The following is a 24,434-nucleotide window of genomic DNA, read 5'->3' as shown; positions in this document are numbered from 1 at the left end:
TTCCTACCAGTATTTTAAAAACTCTAAAATTACAACAGCAAAACAACAGAGAGGAAACAAACAAGGACATCTAATCTAATTTTAGGAGGCATTAATGGAGGGTGAAAGAGAGAAACATGCCAAAAGGAAGGCGTGTAAAGCCAACCCCGACCGGGATTGCCCTCACTGTGGGAGAAGATGCAGATCAAGAATAGGGCTCCACAGTCACCTACGGACTCACCAGAACACTGATCCTGGAAGACTATCCTACTCAGCCAATGAGGGATCGCCTAAGTAAGTAAGTAAGTAAGTCCAATGTTCAAACCATTACAACACAAGAGTACTAACATCCCACATTTTCACTTGAAAATACCCATTGGTGAATCCTGGGTTCGCCAGGGAAAACAGCTCACCTCTGAAAGGGAGCTATGTGCATATACAATGATGAGTTATGCTGATAAACCAAGGGTTTTTATCATCTTTCTGGGGGGGGGGGGGGGGGGCGAGATTGCCCAGTTCTAAGAAGCAAAGTTTCCAAAGTCTGATTGCATACTTTTATATCAGCTTTTGTTTTAAAACTAATATAAACTCTGAGTCTGATAAGAGCATTTGTGCTGTCTCGCCTGGGGGCTATTATTCTTAATGAAGGAGGGATGGATGTGGCAACTTTCCCCAGGGGATTGCTTCTTGCCCTCCTATAGGAAACTGGAACTCCCAAAAACCCAAAATGCTGTAAATAACTCAAAATAAGTTTTATTGATCACAAAGAGTTATTTCTTTAAAGCAATGAGCTGGAAACTTCAGAGGGGTGAAGGAAAATATACGTTACAGTCTCAGTTAGTCCTGAGTCCAAGGTGTTTAAAACTGAGAAGCCTTTCCAAGTTGCCTCTTTCCTCAATGGCTGTGAATGCCGGAGCAAACCACAACCCCAGTTCAGATGGCCTATGTTTGAAGACTCAGGATCTTCCTTTGATCCCAAAAAAAACCCGGTTTGAAGGCACTTGAGACTTCCAACGTCGTTCAGGTTGGTCTGAACATGAAGCACAAGTCTCAAGGGTAAAAAACCTCAGAACTGGTGCTGAGAGGTAACTTAAATGAGGGTCTTTTAGAGTCAAGTCTCTTACTCACGTCCATCTGGTAGAAACTCTGATGGCAGAATGAAACGAAAGGAAGCACTCCCCTCCTGCAGGAAGAGGTGGAGCCAAACAGTACTGATTGACAGCTATAAGTAACCAATCCATACAACTATACATAAGCAGGGTAAAAGGGGCAGGATTAAGTATGATACAACAGTTTAAATCTTGCAACTAACAGTTCTACACATAGGTAGTGCCACTCGCACCGTCACAGCATTGTTTCCAATGAAAAGTAATAAATGGTTCTGGGAATAGCACTTTGCTCCCATTGTTGGTGACTGAATATGACACAGACATCAGAGAGTATGGGCAGCAAAGAAAGGGAAAATTATCATTTTAAAGGCAAGCCCATGTCTCATTGAATGGTCCAGAACATAACCTTTAGTAAACCTCCAAATGCCTCAAATTCAGGATAAGTAGATTTTTTTTAGTCGTCCTATATAAAACAAAATGAGCGTGGTTTTAGAAGCTGAATTTTCATACACATCAAAAAAAGAATGTCTCTTCTGAGATAAAAAAAAATCAAAGCATGCTTTTGGCTTTTGATTTGTTCCTCTTACTCCTACACACAGTTATGCAAATCTAATCCATTTAACCACAGCTAAAATTAAAATAATACACACGACTGTGAGTATGGTGTAGTGATTCCCTGCTGGGTCATAGAAACCCCCTGGGTGACCTTGGCTATGCCACACTCTCAATGTCAAAGAAAGGCAAAGGCATCCCACCACCCACCCCCACCCACCGAAAAAGTCTACCCATGGTAGTGTCATCGTAGGGTTATCTTAAGTCAGAAACAACAGTGGGGACAGCCTCTCTGATGGGGTTCTTGCTGAATGAGACCAAGCACATACTCTGAACAGCTGTTCATCCTCTGGTTGGTAGCTCTAGGGCCAGGTTGTCCTTTGCTGCCATGCATAAAAATGCATCTGCTAAGATTATTGGAGGAAAAGCTCTTATTTCCCCCTCATTACCATCCAGCTGTCTGTCAACCACTCTTAATAATGAAGCTATCAATGATCTCTTTCTTTCTCCTTTCTTTGGAATTTTGTTTGGAATTATTAATTTCCTGAGATAATCTCCTGTTTTGTTAACATCAAGATTTGAACCCAGAACCCTTCTAAGAATTGTACATCGAAAGTAACCAGAAGCTTATGTACCAGTAACTTACTGAAACCACTACACACTTGTACCAGAAGAAGTTTAAGCCTGTTGAATAAACGTTTTATTTTGTTAACACTTTATAACAGCCTCTGTGTGAACATCATTGTGATTTAAACCCTCTAAAGAAAACACTCTGATGGCCGAGGGCGAGGAGGAGCTGAGGAGCCTTCTAATCAAGGCGAAAGAAGAAAGCGCAAAAGCTGGGTTGCAGCTAAACGTCAAAAAAACCAAGATTATGGCAACAAGAATGATTGACAACTGGAAAATAGAGGGAGAAACCGTGGAGGCCGTGACAGACTTTGTATTTCTAGGTGCAAAGATTACTGCAGATGCAGACTGTAGCCAGGAAATCAGAAGACGCTTACTTCTTGGGAGGAGAGCAATGTCCAATCTCGATAAAATAGTAAAGAGCAGAGACATCAGACTGGCAACAAAGATCCGCCTACTCAAAGCCATGGTATTCCCTGTAGTAACCTACGGATGTGAGAGCTGGACCTTAGGGAAGGCTGAGCGAAGGAAGATCGATGCTTTTGAGTTGTGGTGTTGGAGGAAAGTTCTGAGAGTGCCTTGGACTGCAAGAAGATCCAACCAGTCCATCCTCCAGGAAATAAAGCCCGACTGCTCACTGGAGGGAAAGATACTAGAGACAAAGTTGAAGTACTTTGGCCACATCATGAGGAGACAGGAAAGCCTAGAGATGACAATTATGCTGGGGAAAGTGGAAGGCAAAAGGAAGAGGGGCCGACCAAGGGCAAGATGGATGGATGGCATCCTTGAAGTGACTGGACTGACCTTGAGGGAGCTGGGGGTGGTAAAGGCCGACAGGGAGCTCTGGCGTGGGCTGGTCCATGAGGTCACGAAGAGTCGGAGACGACTGAACGAATGAACAACAACAACAAAGAAAACAAACACTATTGTAACACAAAAAGGGTGCTACTAAGTATACTCTCCACATACAATTCAGTCTGAATATCAAACAAAAAGGTGGCAGCGAAAATAATTGCAGAAACAGTTTCAAGATCTTGCAATTGCCTCTTTCCTGCTTTTAAATATTCCCCTGCACCTATATATAATTTGGTTGGCAGCTTGTGGGGTTCACTATTTTAAAATCCCCTGTTCCTTTCCCTGCTAAGGTCCTTATAATTAGCGGGAATTGGCTGTTATAGTTTTCCCCAGGTTCCTTATAATTTGGTGAAGCAGCATTGGGATTATTTTTGTTTCTTTCCCTGTCTGATAAATTCAAATTATTTTAAATCTTTCTGTACTACTCGGCCTTCCTGCTAACGTTATACCATGCATTCATACAACTGTGATTAAAAACAGTCAACATAACGATCTAAAAACATATATAAAAACCATTAAAATGTGTATTCACTGATGTCGTCTTGTTAAAATCATTTTCCAGTAGCATCGTCTGGCCACTCCATGTTCATCATTCATAGTTTCCTGTTATCTATTCCGCTGCATTCTCAAAGGCTTGGTCAAAGAGCCAAGTTTTTACCTTTTTTTTTGGAAAGTCAGGAGGGAGGGGGACGATCTAATATCCCTTCGGAGGGAGTTCCTTAGCCGGGGGGCCACCACTGAGAAAGCCCTGTCTCTCATCCCGCCAACTGCGCTTGCGATTTCTATGTTATCATTCCCCCAAATAAAAAAAAACTAGCATAGTCAATAGTCATTTTGGTTTGAGGGGTCTGTTTTCCAAGCTATGCTCTCATCCCATGAAGATGACATCCACATTTTACCAAATCAAAGTGCCCAATATGCAGAGATATCCTGAGACATCTATATAAATAAAAATGTAATGTTCGTTTGTGGGATTAACAGAACTCAAAAACCACTGGACGAATTGACACCAAATTTGGACACAAGACACCTAACAACCCAATGCATGTCCTTCACTTTAAAAAAATTGATTTTGTCATTTGGGAGCTGTAGTTGCTGGGATTTATAGTTCACCTACAATCAAAGAACGTTCTGAACCCCACCAATGATGGAATTGAACCAAACGTGGCACACAGGACTCCCATGACCAACAGGGTTTAATGGGCATTGACCTTGAGTTTGGGAGTTGTAGTTCACCTACATCTAGAGAGCACTGTGGACTCAAACAATGATGGATCTGGACCAAACTTGGCACAATTATGTCATATGCCCAAATGTGAACATGGATGGAGTTTGGGGAAAGTAGACCTTGACATTTGGGAGTTGTAGTTACTGGGATTTATAGTTCACCTACAATCAAAGAGCATTCTGAATCCTACCAGTGATAGAATTGGGCTAAACTTCCCACCCAGAACCCCCAGGACCAACAGAAAATACTTAAGGCCATCCAGTCGAACTCCCTCCACCAGGGCAAGAAAACGTAATCAAAGCCCTCCTGACAAAGAGCCAGCCAGCCATAGCTATAGGCAGGCCTGTAGCAAAGGGGGGGGGGGGGGGTTAGGGGTTCACCCCCCCCCAAAATGTTTCAGATTTTTTTAAAAACCTGGTTTACTCATGAATTTTAACTGGTTAACCAAATCCCCATGCTAAGTTTATGAGATGCAAAAAATTAAGAGTCCCTCCAGAATTGCAAGCACTATCTCAGGCAAATATTGACAATTTATTCACACTGTTTGGGACCCGCCTACCTGCGTGACCGCATCTCTGTGTACGAACACACACGATCTCTTCGTTCATCTGGAGAGGCCCTACTCACGATCCCACCTGCATCGCAAGTGCAATTGGCGGGAACGAGCGATAGGGCTTTCTCGGTGGTGGCCCCTCGACTCTGGAACTCTCTCCCTTAGGACATCAGGCAAGCCCCAGCCAGGATAACTGCATGCCCATCCCCCTCCAAACACCTGCCCTTTTCACCTGGTCATGCCCAGCACTTTTTAATTTTAATTATTACATTTGGCCCTGCCACAGATTTTAATTGCATCATGGTGTGTTGTTAATGTTATTGCCTTGTTTTTGAGTTGTTTTGCTGTATTGTTGTTGTTGTTTTTACTGTTGTATTTGGGCTCGGCCTCTTGTAAGCCGCACCGAGTCCTCCGGGAGATGGTAGCGGGGTACAAATAAAGGATTATTATTATTATTATTATTATTATTATTATTATTATTGTCATTGTGGGGTGTGTGTGTTGAATGCTCTCATTAAGGAGGCCAGACTTGGTGGAGGTGGTTGACAGGGGCGGAGCTGCAGACTATTGAAGGCTGCTCTGCCCCCTGCTGTGCTCTTTGCTTCAGCATGAGGCAGATTTCAACCCCTCCCCCCTTGAAATTTTCACACACACCCCTGAAAATTTCAACCCCTCCCGAAAATTTTTTCTGGCTACGGCCCTGGCTATAGGTATATGTGATTCACACACACAGAGAGATATAGTATCATAGGTTTGAAAAGGACCCCTAAAGAAGGACAATAATATGTTGTATGTTCCAGAACGGGCAAACCAAACCATCTCCACATCAACACTGACAAAGAAACAGCAAGAAATACTATTTATCCACAAGCATCAAGACATTACATATATTAGAAACCAACACTTTCTCCTTACTTTATTTTCGAGATCACCAGACTGGGCCACAGCAACGCGTGGCAGGGGACGGCTAGTAAGGCATAAAATCCCATATAAAAATATTATCATTTTCCCCGTCAATAATATATATATATATATATATATAAAACGAACATGCACTGCTGGCTTTATGTCAGGACTGTTGGCCAAAGTTGCTACTTCCCTTTCCCTAATGCTGGGGCCAGTGGAGTATGTCTCCCAGCCATGACCTACTTTCAGCTGTGACAAAGTCAGGGAAAGTATGTGGTGCTTCCGAATCCTGTGCTCTCCTACAGTTTGCCTCATGGCTATCACTGAGAGGCAAAAAATAAAAAGAGGAATACAAGACAAATCCAGGCAGCCCTGCATCCTCCCCGAAGGAAGCCTTGCCAAGGTACCCTCTCAGGAGCTGGCAAGATTCATGAGCTCACCCACAGGACCAGATTCTCTCGGAGGCATTCAGGATCCAATATGGCTCCTTGCTTTCCTACCTAAATGAGGGGACAGCCATCTGTCGCATTAATGATGTCACTCAGACTTCGTTGTTGTCTTTGTAAAGACTCCCTGATGTTTTCTGCAGGATATTCCAGAGCATCCTGCCCTTTGAGTATTTGAAATACTCAGCCCACTGGTAGAATGCCATCTATATGCCATATTTACTCAAATCGAATGCTCACCTATTTTGGCTAAATGACTTTGCAAAAATCAGGGTGCACATTAGATTTGTGTCATACGTTAGTACTGAGTACTTAGTACTGAGCCAAAGCAACGGGGGAAGCTATTTCAGGAGCTGTATCTGGAGTCATAGAATCATAGAATAATTGATTTGGAAGAGACCACATGGATCATCTCGTCCAATCCCCTACCATGCAGGAAAAGTATAATCAAAGTAGTAGTAGTAGTAGTCGTCGTCGTAATCATCATCATCATCATCATCATCATCTTTGGGTTGTTGTAGGTTTTTTCGGGCTATATGGCCATGGTCTAGAGGCATTCCCTCCTGACGTTTCGCCTACATCTATGGTAAGCATCCTCAGAGGTAGTGAGGTCTGTTGGAACTAGGAAAAATGGTTTATATATCTGTGGAATGACCAGGGTGAGACAAAGGACTCTTGTCTGCTGGAGCTAGGTGTGAATGTTTCAACTGACCACCTTGATTGGCATACTGAAGCAAACCTTTGTTGAGAGGTGATTTGGTGGTGATTTGGTGTTTGGGCGTTTGGTGGTCCCTACACGCCCAAACATGATTCGCCCAAACATGAATCAAGAAACATGAAAGGCACTGCAGACTACTTCAACCAGAGAAATCAGCCATAGCAGAGCACCTGATGAACCAACCTGGACACAGCATATTATTTGAGAACACAGAAATGCTGGATCACACCAACAACCGCCATGTCAGACTACACAGAGAAGCCATTGAAATACACAAGCATGTGGACAATTTCAACAGAAAGGAGGAAACCATTAAAATGAACAAAATCTGGCTACCAGTATTAAAAAAACTCTAAAATTACAACAGCACAACAACAGAGAGGAAACAAACAAGGACATCTAATCACCTCTCAACAAACATAGACCATATGTGGAATACTATGTCCAATTCTGGGCACCACAATTGAAGGGAGAGGTTGACAAGCTGGAATGTGTCCAGAGGAGGGCGACTAAAATGATCAAGGGTCTGGAGAACAAGCCCTATGAGGAGCGGCTTAAGGAGCTGGGCATGTTTACCCTGAAGAAGAGAAGGCTGAGAGGAGACAGGATAGCCATGTATAAATATGTGAGAGGAAGCCACAGGGAGGAGGGAGCAAGATTGTTTTCTGCTGCCCTGGAGACGGAGCAATGGCTTCAAACTACAAGAAAGGAGATTCCATCTGAACATGAGGAAGAACTTCCTGACTGAGAGCTGTTCAGCAGTGGAACTCTGTGCCCTGGAGTGTGGTGGAGGCTCCTTGTAGCCATCCTGCAGTTTTTCAAGTTGCTCTTGAGATGACAAATAATAATAATAATAATAATAATAATAATAATAATAATAATGCCTGTACATGGGCCCCTGACAGAGTGAACTGTTTGCCAATAGACTATATTTTTGTATAGGGTCCTTTATGGCACTCTTCCAGTGTCGAAGAGCAGCCAACCCGCCTGTTGAGGTGACTGCCCATCCGCTCACACATACAGAGTGACAGTTTCCTACTAGAAGGAGGAGGAGGAGAAGCATGGAGGAGATGTGGAATAGTCCTGTTCTGTACTTGACCCCCCTCAGGCGAGTGGGAATGAACTAGCCACCGAGGGAGCCCCCTCACCCGGCGCCCACCAGCCTCTCTGCTTCTCTGCCTGTTTGCCTGCCAACCAGGCGCTTGGAAACGGGATGCAGGAATGGCTGGACCACTCAGCAGATGCCGTGGCGCAGGGCCGCGGGGGGCCTCTGTTCTTTCTGAGTTATTGGCGCTGATGGAGAGTGGGGATGGGGGAGGACAGGACTGGGAGAGATTGAAAAACTGAAAGAAAGGAAATAGAGATTCCTCTGCCCCTGCTTTCTCGGCCGCCTCTGCTTCTTCCTTTTCCTTAGATACCAAGTTACCAACGCTAAACCAATCCAGAGCCCCCCTCCCCTCCGCTCGCTTGCTAATCTCTCTCCTTTCCCCCCTCCTTCCCTCCCTCCATCCCTCCCTCTCTCTTTTCCTCTCCAGCTCAGCTTCCTCAGCCATGAAGCTCCCGAAGCAGCTCTTTCTCCCCTCCTGCTCCCTCCTCCTCTTCTTCCTCTTCCTCCTCTTCCTCCAGCACACTGGTAAGTGTCCAGCAATCCATCCTGCCCCACAACCAAGAGACCAGCTCATGCTCTCCATCTCACCCCCAGCCCTATCCCCCTGTCTTTAGTGATAAGGGCTGCTTGGGGATCTGAGATGTGGGGAAAGGCGGGTACGGAAGCCAAGGGGGCTTGAATTTCTGTGTTACAATGGGATCTCCAGAGAGGGATGCAGCTGGATGGGTCCGCCTGAGCTAGCCGAGGAGACCAGAACAAGGGGGGCATTCTCCATCCATCCATCCAACCATCCAACCATCCGAGAATGTGGGTGTGTGTGTTTCTCTCTGTGTGTAATTCCTCTAGACTACACAGCATCTCTGCCTAGATCTTTCAGGGACTCAGCACGTGTCTGAGACCAGACAGCTTGTAGGATTTTCTTTCCTTTCAAACCCCAAGTTCTCTCCCTGTTGTGCTTTGCTTTCATCTTGGAAGCTGGTTCCTTGGGGGCAATGTTGTGTTCTTTCCATTGGAGCAACGAGGATGGTCCAAGAGTTGTCCAAACTCTTCTCCAGATGGGTTCCTGTGAGTTTTCCGGGCTGTATGGCCATGTTCCAGAAGCATTCTCTCCTGAAGAAGAGAAGGATGAGAGGAGATATGATAGCCATGTATAAATATGTGAGAGGAAGCCACAGGGAAGAGGGAGCAAGCTTGTTTTCTGCTTCCTTGGGGACTAGGACGCGGAACAATGGCTTCAAACTACAAGAGAGGAGATTCCATCTGAACATGGATTCCAAGAACTTCCTGACTGTGAGAGCCGTTCAGCAGTGGAACTCTCTGCACCGGAGTGTGGTGGAGGCTCCTTCTTTGGAAGCTTTTAAACAGAGGCTGGATGGCCATCTGTCAGGGGTGATTTGAATGCAATATTCCTGCTTCTTGGCAGGGGGTTGGACTGGATGGCCCATGAGGTCTCTTCCAACTCTTTGATTCTATGATTCTATGATGTTTCACCCAGAGGTTGTGAGGTCTTTTGGAAACTAGACAAGTGGGGTTTATACATCTGTGGGATGTGCAGGAAGGGAAAAAGAAGTCTTGTCTATCTAATCCAGATATTTGATATTCTGAGTAATATTCGGGCGGGTGGACTCCTCACAGGGTTATTTCCAAATTACTATATATATCAAGTCTGAGTTGCTGTGAATGTAGGTTAACTTTGTTTGGAGAGTGGCATTCCTTTTGAGGTCTTTGTTGTTGTTCATTCGTTCAGTCCTTTCTGACTCTTCGTGACCTCATGGACCAACCCATGCCAGAGCTCCCTGTCAGCTCTCACCACCCCCAGCTCCTTTAAGGTCAAGCCAGTTACTTCAAGGATCCCATCCATCCATCTTGCCCTTGGTCGGGCCCTCTTCCTTTTTCCTTCCACTTTCTCCAGCATCATTTCAGTTGTTGTTCATTTGTTCAGTCATTTCCGACTCTTCGTGACCTCATGGACCAGGCCACGCCAGAGCTCCCTATTGGCTGTCACCACCCCCAGCTCCTTCAAGGTCAATCCAGTCACTTCAAGGATCCCATCCATCCATCTTGCCCTTGGTCGGCCCCCCTTCCTTTTTCCTTCCATTTTCCCCAGCATCATTGTCTTCTCTAAGCTTTCCTTTCTTCTCATGATGTGGCCAAAGTACTTCATCTTGGCCTCTACTATCCTCCCCTCCAATGAGCAAGTCGGGCTTTATTTCCTGAAGTATGGATTGGTTGGATCTTCTCGCGGTCCAAGGCACTCTCAGCACTTACCTCCAACACCACAGTTCAAAAGCATCTATATTCCTTCGCTCAGCCTTCCCTATGGTCCAGCTCTCACATCCGTAGGTGACTATGGGGAATACCATTGCTTTGACTATGCGGATCTTCATTGCCAGTGTGATGTCTCTACTCTTCACTATTTTATCGAGATTGGACATTGCTCTCCTCCCAAGAAGGAAGCATCTCCTCATTTCCTGGCTGCAGGATTGAGGTCTAATGGCTTCTAGAACTAGATGTGCTCGAGCTCCAGACCATCTCCATTAACAGAAGACTCTCTTTCCCATCCTTCTTATACATGCAGCACATTCTGGTTGTTCTGCAGGGCAAAAAAGGCACTCTGGACATGGGCAGTGACACTTGTCTTTACTTGTTTCATCAAGAAAAGCAGACGAATTCTGTCTAGATTCAGGTCAGGTCTATTGCGTAAGGACAAAAATGAAAATCGGGGTTCTCAGGGCCCTTCTACACAGCCTTATAACCCAGAATATCAAGGCAGAAATCCTACAGTATCTTCTTTGAACTGTGTTAACTGAGTCCACACTGTCATGTATTCCAGTTCAAAGCAGATAATGTGGGATTTTATTCAGCTGTGTGGAAAGAGCCTCAGGTTCTAGTCCAGACATCAAGGGGGTTGAGTCCTGGAGGGATATCCTAACCCCCCTGAACCCACTTTGCAAAATTGCTGTATTTGTTTGTGCCTTCAAATCATTCTTGACTTAATGGTGACCCAAAGGGAATCTCATTAGAGACTTCTCCTAGTAGAATTTATTCAGAGGGGGATTTGCTTTTGTCTTCCTCTGAGGCCAGGCCTGTAGCCAGGATTTTGATTCGGGGGGAGCTGAGTTTAATTTGGGGGCGGCTGAGTTTGATTCGGGGAGGGGGCAGCTCAGGATCTACCCTAGCAAACCTTTTGTATCAACGCATCTCCCCCTATGAACCATCACGAAGATTAAGATCCTCTGGGGAGGCCCTGCTTTCCATCCCGCCATTGTCACAGGCGCGATTGGTGGGGACGAGAGGCAGGGCCTTCTCGGTGATTGCTCCCCAGCTATGGAACTCCCCTCCTTGTGAGATCAGGTCGGCCCCCTCCCTCCTGTCCTTTAGAAGGATGGTAATAACTTGGCTGTGGGACCAGGCTTTCGGGACAGGGCAATGAAGCGACAATGGGAAAGATGACAGGGCCAATTGGATTTGATGCGGATGGCTAGCACGGTTTTTAAATGGTGTTATTTTTAATGGTGTATTTTAATATTTTGATAAATGTTTTTAAATGTTTATGTATTGTATCCGGGCATTGAATGTTTGCCGTGTATATGCTGTGCTCCGCTCTGAGTCCCCTTCGGGGTGAGAAGGGCGGGGTAGAAATGCGCGAAATAAATAAATAAATAAATAATGTTTTAAATAAATAAATAATAAAATAAATTATCCCAATACCCCATGCATATGGGATATATTGAGCATGGTGATCAGATCATGATATGAATAAACATAACAGTTTAAATCAGTGGTTCTCAACCTTCCTAATGCTGCGACCCCTTGATACAGTTCCTCATGTTGTGGTGACCCCCAACCATAATATTATTTTTGTTGCTACTTCACAACTGTAATTTTGCTGCTGTTATGAATCGTCATGTAAGTATGCAGGATGTATTTTCATTCACAGGACCAAACTTGGCACAAATACCCAATATGCCCAAATTTGAATGCTAGTGGGGTTGGGGGGAGGGACTGGTTTTATCATTTGAGAGTGGTAGTAGCTGGGGTTTATAGTTCACCTACAATCAAAGAGCATTCTGATCTCCACCAATGATGGAACTGAACCAGTCTTGGCACACAGGACTCCCATGACCATCAGAAAACACTAGCAGGGTTTGGTGGGCATGGATCTTGAGTTTGGGAGTTGTAGTTCATCTACATCTGTGGACTCAAACAATGATGGATCAGGACCAAATTTGGCACAAATACTCAATATGCCCAAATGTGAACACTAGTGGAGTTTGGGGGAAATAGACCTTGGCAGTTGGGAGTTGTAGTTGCTGGGATTTATAGTTCACCTACAATCATAGAATCATAGAATCAAAGAGTTGGAAGTGACCTCATGGGCCATCCAGTCCAACCCCCTGCCAAGAAGCAGGAATATTGCATTCAAATCACCCCTGACAGATGGCCATCCAGCCTCTGTTTAAAAGCTTCCAAAGAAGGAGCCTCCACCACACTCAGGGGCAGAGAGTTCCACTGCTGAACGCCTCTCACAGTCAGGAAGTTCTTCCTCGTGTTCAGATGTAGAGACTTTCTGTATATATTTCAGTAAGTAAAGACTTTCTGTATATATTTCAGATTTCAATATTAATGTCAAAATACGTAGTATGATTATACATAGGATTTGTGCTACATTAGAACAGTCAAGACAAAAAGCATTCTGAACCCCACCAACAATAGAATTGGACCTAACTTTCCACACATAACCCAGATGACCAAGAGAAAATAATGTGTTTTCTGATGGTCTTCAGTGACCCCTCGGACACCCTCTCACGACCCCCCCAGGGGTCCCGACCCCCAGGTTGAGAAACACTGGTTTAAATAATGTACCAGTAAGGCCTTCTCGCAGACCAACCTGAGAATTTCAGGGGGGGGGGTGAAACCCCTCAAGCCCCCCCCCCCCCCCCCGGCTACGGGCCTGTCTGAGGCTGAAAGAGTGTGACTTGCCCAAGGTCACTCAGTGGGTTTCCATGACCGATTGGGGACTTGAACCTTAGTCTCCAGATTAACCCAGTACTCAGACCACTATATCATCATCATATCATCATATTTAATTACTTATTAATCGCCCTCCATCCGAGAATGCTCTAGGCGATTTACAGGTAAATTGTAAAAGATAAAATACATACATACAGAAATTAAAAATTAACAGAGATTGAATGCTCTAGTAAAAAGCCAGGTCTAAAGTGCTAGAGTGCCTACCTAAATGCATTCACGTAACTAGGGTTGTCACTGAGGTGGAAAGAGGTATATGTGTGTGAAGGTGTGCACAAAAATGCAGTTTTTGAAGGTGACAATTTGTCACGCTGGAGTGAGAAATGTTGCACCTGTACCTCTTTTTTCTACACATCCTGTAAATATAGAAGAACAAGTTATTTCTCCTGTATTTAATTATCTCACAACTATTTATGTCTCTACATCATGCACTTCTAGTGATCATATGATCCATATAACTGAACAGGTTGCATTTTTTTCTCCTCTCTCCTCTTAACTAACTCCATCTTTCTCTGTAATCTCCCTTCTAATTACATTTAAATCGCAAGTATTTTGGGGTAGAGAATATTTTGTTGTTGTGATCTTGTGTCCCTTGCATTTCATAGAATCATAGACTCAAAGAGTTGGAAGAGACCTCATGGGCCATCCAGTCCAACCCCCTGCCAAGAAGCAGGAATATTGCATTCAAATCACCCCTGACAGATGGCCATCCAGCCCCTGTTTAAAAGCTTCCAAAGAAGGAACCTCCACCACACTCCGGGGCAGAGAGTTCCACTGCTGAACAGCTCTCACAGTCAGGAAGTTCTTCCTCATGTTCAGATGGAATCTCCTCTCTTGTAGTTTGAAGTCATTGTTCCGCGTCCTAGTCTCCAAGGAAGCCGAAAACAAGCTTGCTCCCTCCTCCCTGTGGCTTCCTCTCACATATTTATACATGGCTATCATATCTCCTCTCATCTTTCTCTTCTTCAGGCTAAACATGCCCAGCTCCTTAAGCCACTCCTCATAGGGCTTGTTCTCCAGACCCTTGATCATTTTAGTCGCCCTCCTCTGGACACATTCCAGCTTGTCAATATCTCTTTTGAATTGTGGTGCCCAGAATTGGACACAATATTCCAGGTATGGTCTAACCAAAGCGGAATAGAGGGGTAGCATTACTTCCCTAGATCTTGTGCCAGTATGACCGAAGACCAACAGGTTGCAGGTTCGAATCCAGGAACAGCACGGATGAGCTCCCTCTTTCAGCCCCATCTCCCCATGCAGGGACATGAGAGAAGCCTCCCACAAGGATGGTAAAACATCAAAACATCTGGGCATCCCCTGGGCGATGTCCTTGCAGACAGCCAATTCTCTCACACCAGAAGCGACTTGCAGTTTCTCAAGTTGCTCCTGACATTGAAAAAAAAAGGGGGCAATTTCACACTATCTAATTATAACACTATAATCCCACTTCAAACACCCATCCTCAGGTTTCTAGTTTGATGGGACTCTAGAGCTCTCTTGCTGAGAATTCTCTCTAAACTCCAAATCCATAAAACATTGACATGGCAGCTAAAGAGGAATCATAATGCTATAACTGTATAATGTGAAAGGGGCCAAATCTCTGTGAGGAAGCAAAGGCACTGGGTATGTTTCACCTAAAAAAGAGATGATTAAGATGTGAGATAAGATCCATTTTCAAATATGCACAGGGCTGACACCAAGATGATGAAAGACACATTTGTGCATTTTAGGTGTGTTTATCTTAATATTAAAAGAGCAAACACATTAAGAAGAACTTCCTGATTTATTTATTTATCATGTCAGGAGCGAAACAAAACAGTTGTATTGCATTAAAAAAAACATAACACAAAGTTTGCAGACTTGGTATTCTATTAAATATCCTTTGGGCAGTAGCTGGACACTTGGAGTGCCTCTGGTGTTGCTGCAAGAAGGTCCTCCATTGTGCATGTGGCAGTGCTCAGGTTGCATTGCAGTAAATGGTCTGTGGTTTGCTCTTCTCCACACACGCAAGTCATGGATTCCACTTTGTAGCCCCATTTCTTAAGCTTGGCTCTGCATCTCGTGGTGCCAGAACGCAGTCTGTTCAGTGCCTTCCAAGTCGCCCAGTTTTCTGTGTGCCCAGGAGGGAGTTTCTCATTTGGTATCAGCCATTGATTGAGATTCCGGGTTTGAGCCTGCCACTTTTGGACTCTCGCTTGCTGAGGTGTTCCAGTGAGTGTCTCCGTAGACCTTAGAAAACTATTTCTTGATTAAAGTCATTGGTGTGCTGGCTGATACCCAAACAGAGGATGGGCCGAAGTGAAAAATAAAAGAAATGACAGAAACAGTGGGAAAAGAAGGGAATATTACAAGTGAAAGATTTCAGCAATGTCTGTATCTATGCAATGAAGCAGAACAATTCCATAATGTGGGTTTTCACTAGGTGCGGCCCTAGGACCACAGCTTGACAAGACTTAGTAGACCCATGTTTTCTTAGTTATTTCATGGTCACAACTGTGCTTCTCAAGTGAGACCTCTGTTATTGTTAATTGATGTTAATTGATGGCAAACCTATGAATGAGCTACCTCCAAGAGTCCCTGACATCCATAGTATGCAAACTCAGAGCTGTGGCTGTCTTGATTGAGTATATCTATCTGTAATACACTCTCCCTTTCTTTTCTTCAACTTTACCAAGCAGAATTGTCTTTTCTTAAAAACATCAAAAGGAGTATAGCGTCTAGATCAGTGGTTCCCAACTTTTGGTCTTCCAGGTGTTTTGAATTTCATCTCCCACAATTGGTAAGCTGGCAGGGATTTCTGGGAGTTGAAGTCCAAAACACTTGGAGGGCCAAAGGTTGGGAACCACTGGTCTAGATTTCTTGATTTAAGTCGTTGACATGCTGCGTGATACCCAAGAAATAGTTTTCTAAGATCTACAGAGACACTCGCTGGAACACCTCAGCAAGCGAGAGTCCAAAAGTGGCAGGCTCAAACCCAGAACCTCAATCAGTGGCTGATACCAAATGAGAGACTCCCTCCTGGGCACACAGAAGACTGGGCGACTTGGAAGGCGCTGAACAGACTGTGCTCTGGCAACACAAGATGCAGAGCCAACCTTCAGAAATGGGGCTACAAAGTGGAATCCCTGACATGTGAATGTGGAGAAGAGCAAACCACAGACCACCTGCTGCAAAGCAACCTGAGTCCTGCTACATGCACAATGGAGGACCTTCTGATAGTAATACCAGAGGCACTCCATGTGGCCAGATACTGGTCAAAGGACATTTAATCAACTACCAAGCTTGCAAACTTTGTGGTTTGTTTGTTTGTTTAAAAATGCAATACAACTCTTTAGCACACAGAAGGGTAGATTGAGAGGAGACATGGTTGCCATGTTTAAATATTTGAAAGGATGTCATAAGGGAGAGGGAGCAGGCTTGTTTTCTGCTACCATGGAGACTAGGACCCAGAGCAATGGGTTCAAATTCCAGGAAAGGAGGTTCCACCTGAACATTGGGAAGAACTTCCTGACTACAAGCCGTTCAACAGTGCGGGTGGGGGAACCTTCCTTGGAGGCTTTTCAACAGAGGCTGATGGACTACTGCAATGTGCTCTACGTGGGGCTGCCCTTGAAAACGGCCCGGAAATTCCAACTGGTCCAACTAGCGGCGGCCAGGTTTAACTGGTGCTCCTTACAGAGAGAGGTCAACCCTCCTGTTCAAGGAGCTCCATTGGCTGCCATTCATTTTCTGGTCCCAATTCAAGGTGCAGGTGCTTACCTACAAAGCCCTAAACGGTTTGGGACCCGCCTACCTGCATGACCGCATCTCCGTATACGAACCCACATGTTCTCTCCGATTATCTGGAGGGGCCCTGCTCATGATCCCACCTGCGTCACAAGAACGATTGGTGGGAACGAGGGACAGGGCCTTCTCCGTGGTGGCCCCCCGACTCTGGAACTTTCTCCCCAAGGACATCAGACAAGCCCCAGCATTGGCAGTCTTCAGGAAGAGCTTGAAGACGTGGCTGTTTCGGTGTGCCTTTCCAGAATAGGAAGCTCCTAGCATCATGTAATAATAATAGTAATAATAATAATGGTCATATGTCAGGAGTACTTTGATTGTGCTTCCCTTACATGACAGGGAGTTAAACTGGTTTCCAACTCTAGGATTGTATGATATGCTCAGAAAGAGTTCTAGATTGATCTGAGAGAGCTAAGAAACCTGGGGCGGGGGGAGGTTTCCACAGCACCTTCTTGACATGCTTGCTTGAGATCTCTGAATGAAAGAAAAAAAAAGCTTGTATTGAGATCTTTAAGAATCACATTTTTCCCCTATGATATAGCAACAAATGCTTGTGGTTACATTATTTCAGGAGCTGAACAGCACGTGTTTGATGTGTCTGTTTGGCCGGAAAACCCTGTGGTGGCACGTGGAGGGTCTCTCTGGCTGAATTGCAGCACCAGCTGCCGGGAGGCAGATGCCAAGGGAGACTTGGAGACATCGCTGATCAAGGAGAGGGGAGACAATGGGACCGGCTGGGCAGCTTTCCAGCTTGTGAATATCACAGAGTGGGTGTCTGCCGCGGAGTGCTCCTTCAGCTGCTACGGAGAACATAAATCTGTGCCTGCAAACATCGTGGTGTATCGTAAGTGGCGGCGGAGCAAAGCTTTGTCATTTTTTGTTGCACTTCCATCTTTCCTTTTCTCTAAAGGCTTCACTTCCTATGCAATATCCCATATAGATTTGAGCCTAGCCCAGATCAACTTGGCCAGCTAGAACATAAGAGGGCAGGGAAAGTAGAGACAAGACAGAGCTACTCCTGGTCAGTCAAAAGGCTGAACAGGGGATAGGGTTACAGCCTGTGTTAGACAGGGTTACACTCCCCCTGAAGACACAGGTTTGCAGTTTAGGAGTGATCCTTGACTCATTGCTGAGCCTGGAATCCCAGGTCTCGGCGGGAGAGCTTTTGCACAATTAAAACTTGTGAGCCAACTGCACCTGTTCTGACTTGGCCACAGTAGTCCACGCTCTTGTTACATCCCGTATAGACTACTGCAATGCACTCTACGTAGGTCTGCCTTTGAAGACTATCTGGAAGCTTCAACTAGTCCAACGATCGGCAGCCAGGTTGCTCACTGAAGCAACGTACAGGAAACATAATAATAATATTTATTTATTTTTGTCGTGTCAGGAGTGACTTCTGGTGTGAGAGAATTGGCCGTTTGCAAGGACATTGCCAAGGGGACGCCTGGATGATTTGATGTTTTTATCATCCTTGTGGGAGGCTTCTCTCATGTCTCCGCATGAGGAGCTGGAGCTGATAGAGGGAGCTCATCCTCCTCTCCCCTGATTCGAACCTGTGACCTGTCCTGCCGGCACAGGGGTTTAACCCACTGTGCCACCGGGGGCTCCTATAATAATAATAATAATAATAATAATACTTTATTTATACCCCACTACCATCTCCCCAGGGGACTTGGTGCGGCTTACATGAGGCCGAGCCCAGAATACAACAATACAAGCAATAACAACAACAATACAAGCAATTAAAATCAACAAGACCGTAAAACAATAACATAAGCATTAACAATAGGACAACACACTTTAAGATCTATGGGTAGGCCAAATGTAATTAAAATTTAAAAATAATGCTGGACATGGGCGAAAAAGTGATGGAGCGTTAATAATAATAATAATAATAATAATAATAATAATAATAATTTGAACCTATCCCTTCCTGGGGATATCAATATTTGATTATTTTGTTGTTGCTTTTAAAAATCATGCTGGGTGATATGATGACATGTTTTCCAATAATTTTTAGCTTTCCTGGGAACCTTTTTCAGCACATTTTTCATTTGTGCATTTTTTTTTTTATTTTGCATCTTGTGCATATACAACTTACCTTTGTTTAGAAATGTGGTTTGGTCATAAACTAAAATTTCACAAAGAACTCCCAAAATTCAAAATAGAAAAAAATGAATGAGGTAGATAACCTTCCCAAATGCATCTAGGCACATTTCTCTAAAACACAATTTCTTGCAGGATGAGACTATTTGTGAAGATGCTTTGTCTCCCTTTTTCTTGGTAAGTATGGTAATTTCTATAGTTGCCATGACTTTCATATGCAGTCCTATCACATCTGTTTCCATCTACCTTTTCAGGGATTCCACAGCAGGTTGTTTGGGATCCAGTGCCAATGATGGAGGTTGGTAGAGTCTATAACCTTACATGCCGAGTTGCTGATGCCGCCCCACTTCGCAACCTCACTGTGACCCTGCTCAAAGGGAAGGAGAAACTACATGTGGAGACCTTTGAGGATCACACTGCTCCTGAAGCCAGGGAGGTTGTGGTGACCCACTCCATAACTGCTCAAGAGAAGGACCACCATGTAGAAGTCAGCTGCCACGCAGCTCTGGATCTGAGGCCTGAAGGTCCACTCTTTGAGAAGTCTTCTCTGAGCAAGGTCTTAGAAGTCTATGGTGAGTGGCCAACCTGTTATCATGTCCTTCAACTTTACCTGTTCGTAAAAATCAAGGTTGAAAAATAGTATTGCAGAAAGTGATTCATAACCTACAGTTGCAGATCTGTAAGAGATCTGTATTCACTAATCCTTTACAACCTTAAAAGCCACCCACTGGATTAAGCAAAGGAGATGCATTCAGCTTTCAGTCAAGGTAGAAAGAGGGAGATGCCTCCACTCCTCTCTGTGTGTGCAAACATCCTCTCCCTTGATCCTAATTGGAAGTTGAAAAGACCTCCTCTATCTGGCTGGGGTGGTCCACGCCTTAGTCACTTCCAGATTAGACTACTGTAATGCACTCTACATGGGGCTGCCCTTGAAAACAGCCCGGAAATTTCAATTGGTCCAACGGGCGGCGGTCAGGTTGTTAACTGGTGCTCCTTACAGGGAGAGGTCAACCCTCCTGTTCAAGGAGCTCCACTGGCTGCCTTTCATTTTCCGGTCCCAATTCAAGGTGCTTACCTACAAAGCCCTAAACGGTTTGGGACCCATCTACCTGCGTGACCGCATCTCTGTGTACGAACCCACACAATCTCTTCGTTCATCAGGAGAGGCCCTGCTCACAATCCCACCTGCATTGCAGGCGCAATTGGTGGGGACGAGGGATAGGGCTTTCTCTGTGGTGGCCCCTCGGCTCTGGAACTCTCTCCCTAAAGACATCAGGCAGGCCTCGTCACTAGCAATCTTTAGGAGGAGCTTGAAAACGTGGTTGTTCTAGTGTGCCTTCCCAGAATAGGAAACTCCTACCATTATGTCCCAATGCACTTTATCAGAGATCTAGGATATCTGCATGACTATCCCCCTCCAAAACACTCCACCTGGTCATGCCCAGCACTTTTAATTTTAATTATTACATTTGGCCCTGCCATTGTTTTTAATTGTGTCATTATGTGTTGTCAATGTTATTGCTTTGTTTTCTGAGTTATTTTGCTGTCTGTTGTTGCTGTTGTTTTACTATTGTATTTGGGCTCGGCCTCTTGTAAGCCGCACCAAGTCCTTCGGGAGATGGTAGCGGGGTACAAATAAAGGTATTATTATTATTATTATTATTATTATTATTATTATTATGCCTGGCTCGAGAGCAGTACATGTGAAAACGATCTTGGAATCCTTGTAGACAACAAGTTAAACATGAGCCAACAATGTGATGTGGTGGCAAAAAAAGCCAATGGGATTTTGGCCTGCATCAATAGGAGCATAATGTCTAGATCTAGGGAAGTAATGCTACCCCTCTATTCCGCTTTGGTTAGGCCACACCTGGAATATTGTGTCCAATTCTGGTCACCACAATTGAAGAGAGATATTGACAAGCTGGAATGTGTCCAGAGGAGGGCGACTAAAATGATCAAGGGTCTGGAGAACAAGCCCTATGAGGAGTGGCTTAAGGAGCTGGGCATGTTTAGCCTGAAGAAGATAAGGCTGAGAGAAGATATGATAGCCATGTATAAATATGTGAGAGGAAGCCACAGGGAGGAGGGAGCAAGCTTATTTTCTGCTTCCCTGGAGACTAGGACGCGGAACAATGGCTTCAAACTACAAGAAAGGAGATTCCATCTGAACATGAGGGAGAACTTCCTGACTGTGAGAGCCATTCAGCAGTGGAACTCTCTGCCCTGGAGTGTGGTGGAGGCTCCTTCTTTGGAAGCTTTTAAACAGAGGCTGGATGGCCATCTGTCAGGGGTGATTTGAATGCAATATTCCTGCTTCTTGGCAGGGGGTTGGACTCGGCCCATGAGGTCTCTTCCAACTCTTTGATTCTATGATATTATTATTATTATTATTATTATTATTATTATTTGATCTGGCTGCTGGCTCTTAAGGTGGGCTAGGAAGGTGAGCAAGAGGAAGTGTTATTTAAGTCTCTGTAAGTAAATAGCCAATGAAGAATTCCAGCCGACAAAATAAAAGCCTTCTGGACACAAACAGCTTGAAAATAACAGTATAAAAAGAACAAAAATAGATCAAAGGCTGAAAAATGAATGAACAGAAGTCTTTATTAAAAGAGAGACTGACACCAAGAGCTTTGGCTTCAGATTCAGGCCTACCTTCTGCCTATCCTCTGTATTCGAACACATTAAACAAGGGATGGAAGACTTTCAAGATCCACTTTTCCACTTTTCATGGAAAATTAAGATCTGTCTACTAGAGTAAGTTTGGGGAAAGTGCTGGCCTGCCCAGATGTTGCTGGATTATAGCTTCCATCATTCTTCATCATTGGTTATGATGATCTCAAGCTGATGTGAACTGCAATCCAACAATATCTGGAGAGGCACATGACTGCCACATCTGTGTTAAGGAGCAGGTATAAAAAGACATACATCACACTAGAGCCTCATCACACTAGAGCAAGGGTCCTCAAACTTTTTAAACAGAGGGCCAGGTCACAGTCCCTCAAACTGTTGGGGGGGGGGGGGGGCAGATTATAATTTGGAAAAAAAAGAATGAATTCCTATGAACACTGCACATATATTATTTGTAGTGCAAAAAAACACTTAAAAATACAATAATGAAAATGAAGGACAATTTTGACAAATATAAACTTATTAGTATTTCAATGGGAAATGTGGGCCTGCTTTTGGCTGATGAGATAGGATTGTTGTTGTTGTGTGCTTTCAAGTCATTTCAGACTTAGGTTGACCCTGAGTGAGGGCTGGATAAATGACATTGGAGAGCCATATCCGGCCCTCGGGCCTTAGTTTGAGGACCCCTGCACTAGAGCACGGATCCACTTTAAATCCATTTTCTGCCTCCTGCAAAATTCTGGTGTTTGTAATTTAGTGAGACCCAGGACCTGTCTGGCTAAGCAGTTTAAACTACACTACAAACCCCAAAATTCTGCAGGACGCAGTGGATCCATGCTCTAGCGCAGTGGTTCTTAAGCTGTGGGTCCCCAGATGTTTTTGACTTTCAATTCCTAGAAACCCTAACAGCTGGTAAACTGGCTGGGATTTCTGGGAGTTGTAAGCCAAAACACCAGGGGACCCACAGGTTAAAAACCATTGCCCTAGTGTGATGAGATCCTTAGAATTAGACTCCTGAGTGCAGAAATTCATGCTGAGTTCAAAAATGAAGAATGTTTGCTGTTCCTTCATACAGAATTACACTCCTTCATTACTCTCAAGCTTTCCTCATCTCAGTCACATCATTTGGGGTGAAAGGGATGCATTTTGTTCCCGCTAATGTTGAACTATTTTCTTGACTATTCTAAAGCTTTTGACTGTGTGGATCATAATAAATTATGGTGGTATGGGCATACCAAATCACCTTGTCTCTCTCCTGAGAAATCTGTATAACGACCAAGTAGCAACAGTAAGAACTGAGCATGGAACAACAGACTGGTTCCAGACTGGGAAAGGCGTGCGGCAGGGTTGTATACTCTCCCCCAACCTATTCAACCTATTCATGCGATGTGCGGGGCTTGACGAATGCAAGGCTGGGGTGAAAATTGCTGGAAGAAACATGAACAACCTCAGATATGCAGATGACACGACTTTGATGGCCGAAAGCGAAGAGGAGCTTCTAATCAAGGTGAAAGAAAAAAGTGCAAAAGCTGGGTTTCTGCTAAACATTAAAAAAACCAAGATTATGGCCACAAGAATGATTGACAACTGGGAAATAAGGGGAGGAAACGTGGAGGCAGTTACAGACTTTGTATTTCTAGGTGCAAAGATTAGTGCAGACGCAGACTGCAGCCAGGAAATCAGAAGACGCTTACTTCTTGGGAGGAGAGCAATGTCCAATCTCGATAAAACAGTGAAGAGTAGAGACATCACAACGGTAACGAAGATCTGCATAGTTAAAGTAATGGTATTCCCCGTAGTCACCTACGGATGTGATAGCTGGACCATAGGGAAGGTTGAGCGAAGGAAGATAGATGCTTTTGAACTGTGGTGCTGGAGAAAAGTTCTGAGAGTGCCTTGGACTGTGAGAAGATCCAACCAGTCCATACTTCAAGAAATAAAGCCCGACTGCTCATTGGAGAGAAGGATAGTAGAGGCCAAGATGAAGTACTTTGGCCACATCAGGAAAGGAAAGCTTAGAGAAGACAATGATTCTGGGGAAAATGGAAGGAAAAAGGAAGAGGGGCCGACCAAGGGCAAGATGCATGGATGGCAACCTTGAATTACTGGATTGACCTTGAAGGAGCTGGGGGTGGTGACGGCGGACAGGTAGCTCTGACGTGGGCTGGTCCATGAGGTTACGAAGAGTTGGAAATGAATGAACAAATGAACAACAACATGTTGAACAGTTCCAAGGAATATCTAACTTCATATTCTAATCCAGCTGTTCCTCACTATTATGTCAGAGCATGTATTTAGGATTTCAGGAAAGTACCTTAAGATGAGTTAGAGGCCATGGGCCCAACTTTGACTTGAAGCAAAAGCATGCAGGGTTTCAGACAGGATTCTTTCTCAGCTCTTTCTTGAAGATGCATGGTATTTGCTTGTGGACTCCCATCTAATTGGTGCCATTGTTGTTATTATCTGATATTTATGATCATTGCAATTGTGCCATGATTGTGACTAGGTAGTGCTACTGAATGCAGAACCATTAAGGATCCATAACTCCACATTATGAGTGTGTAACTACGCCTTAGTCACCTCCAGATTGGATTACTGTAATGCACTCCACATGGAGCTGCCCTTGAAGATGGCTCGGAAATTTCAATTGGTACAACGGGCGGCAGCCAGGTTACTAACTGGAGCGACTTACAGGGAGCGGTCAACCCCCCTGTTTAAGGAGCTCCATTGGCTGCCGTTCATTTTCTGGTCCCAATTCAAGGTGCAGGTTCTTACCTACAAAGCCCTGAATGGTTT

At 44.6% G+C, this 24,434-nt stretch overlaps 1 protein-coding gene across 1 annotated transcript in view; it reads left to right on the top strand.

The window, feature by feature from the left end:
- The first annotated feature begins 8,169 nt into the window (after positions 1-8,169).
- ICAM5 (intercellular adhesion molecule 5) overlaps positions 8,170-24,434 on the top strand; it is a 52,766-nt gene continuing 36,501 nt past the window's right edge. Inside the window, exons 1-3 of the mRNA XM_060763321.2 lie at positions 8,170-8,606; positions 17,467-17,739; positions 19,259-19,576. Coding sequence (XP_060619304.2) covers positions 8,525-8,606; positions 17,467-17,739; positions 19,259-19,576 — 673 coding nt within the window. The 5' untranslated portion in view covers positions 8,170-8,524. The remainder of the gene's footprint in view (positions 8,607-17,466; positions 17,740-19,258; positions 19,577-24,434) is intronic.

This window comes from Anolis sagrei, chromosome 2, assembly GCF_037176765.1.
Source record: "Anolis sagrei isolate rAnoSag1 chromosome 2, rAnoSag1.mat, whole genome shotgun sequence".
Taxonomy (NCBI): Eukaryota; Metazoa; Chordata; class Lepidosauria; order Squamata; family Dactyloidae; genus Anolis; species Anolis sagrei.
The sequence above is the reverse complement of the archived record's forward strand: the minus strand, read 5'-3'. Positions and strand labels throughout refer to the sequence as shown.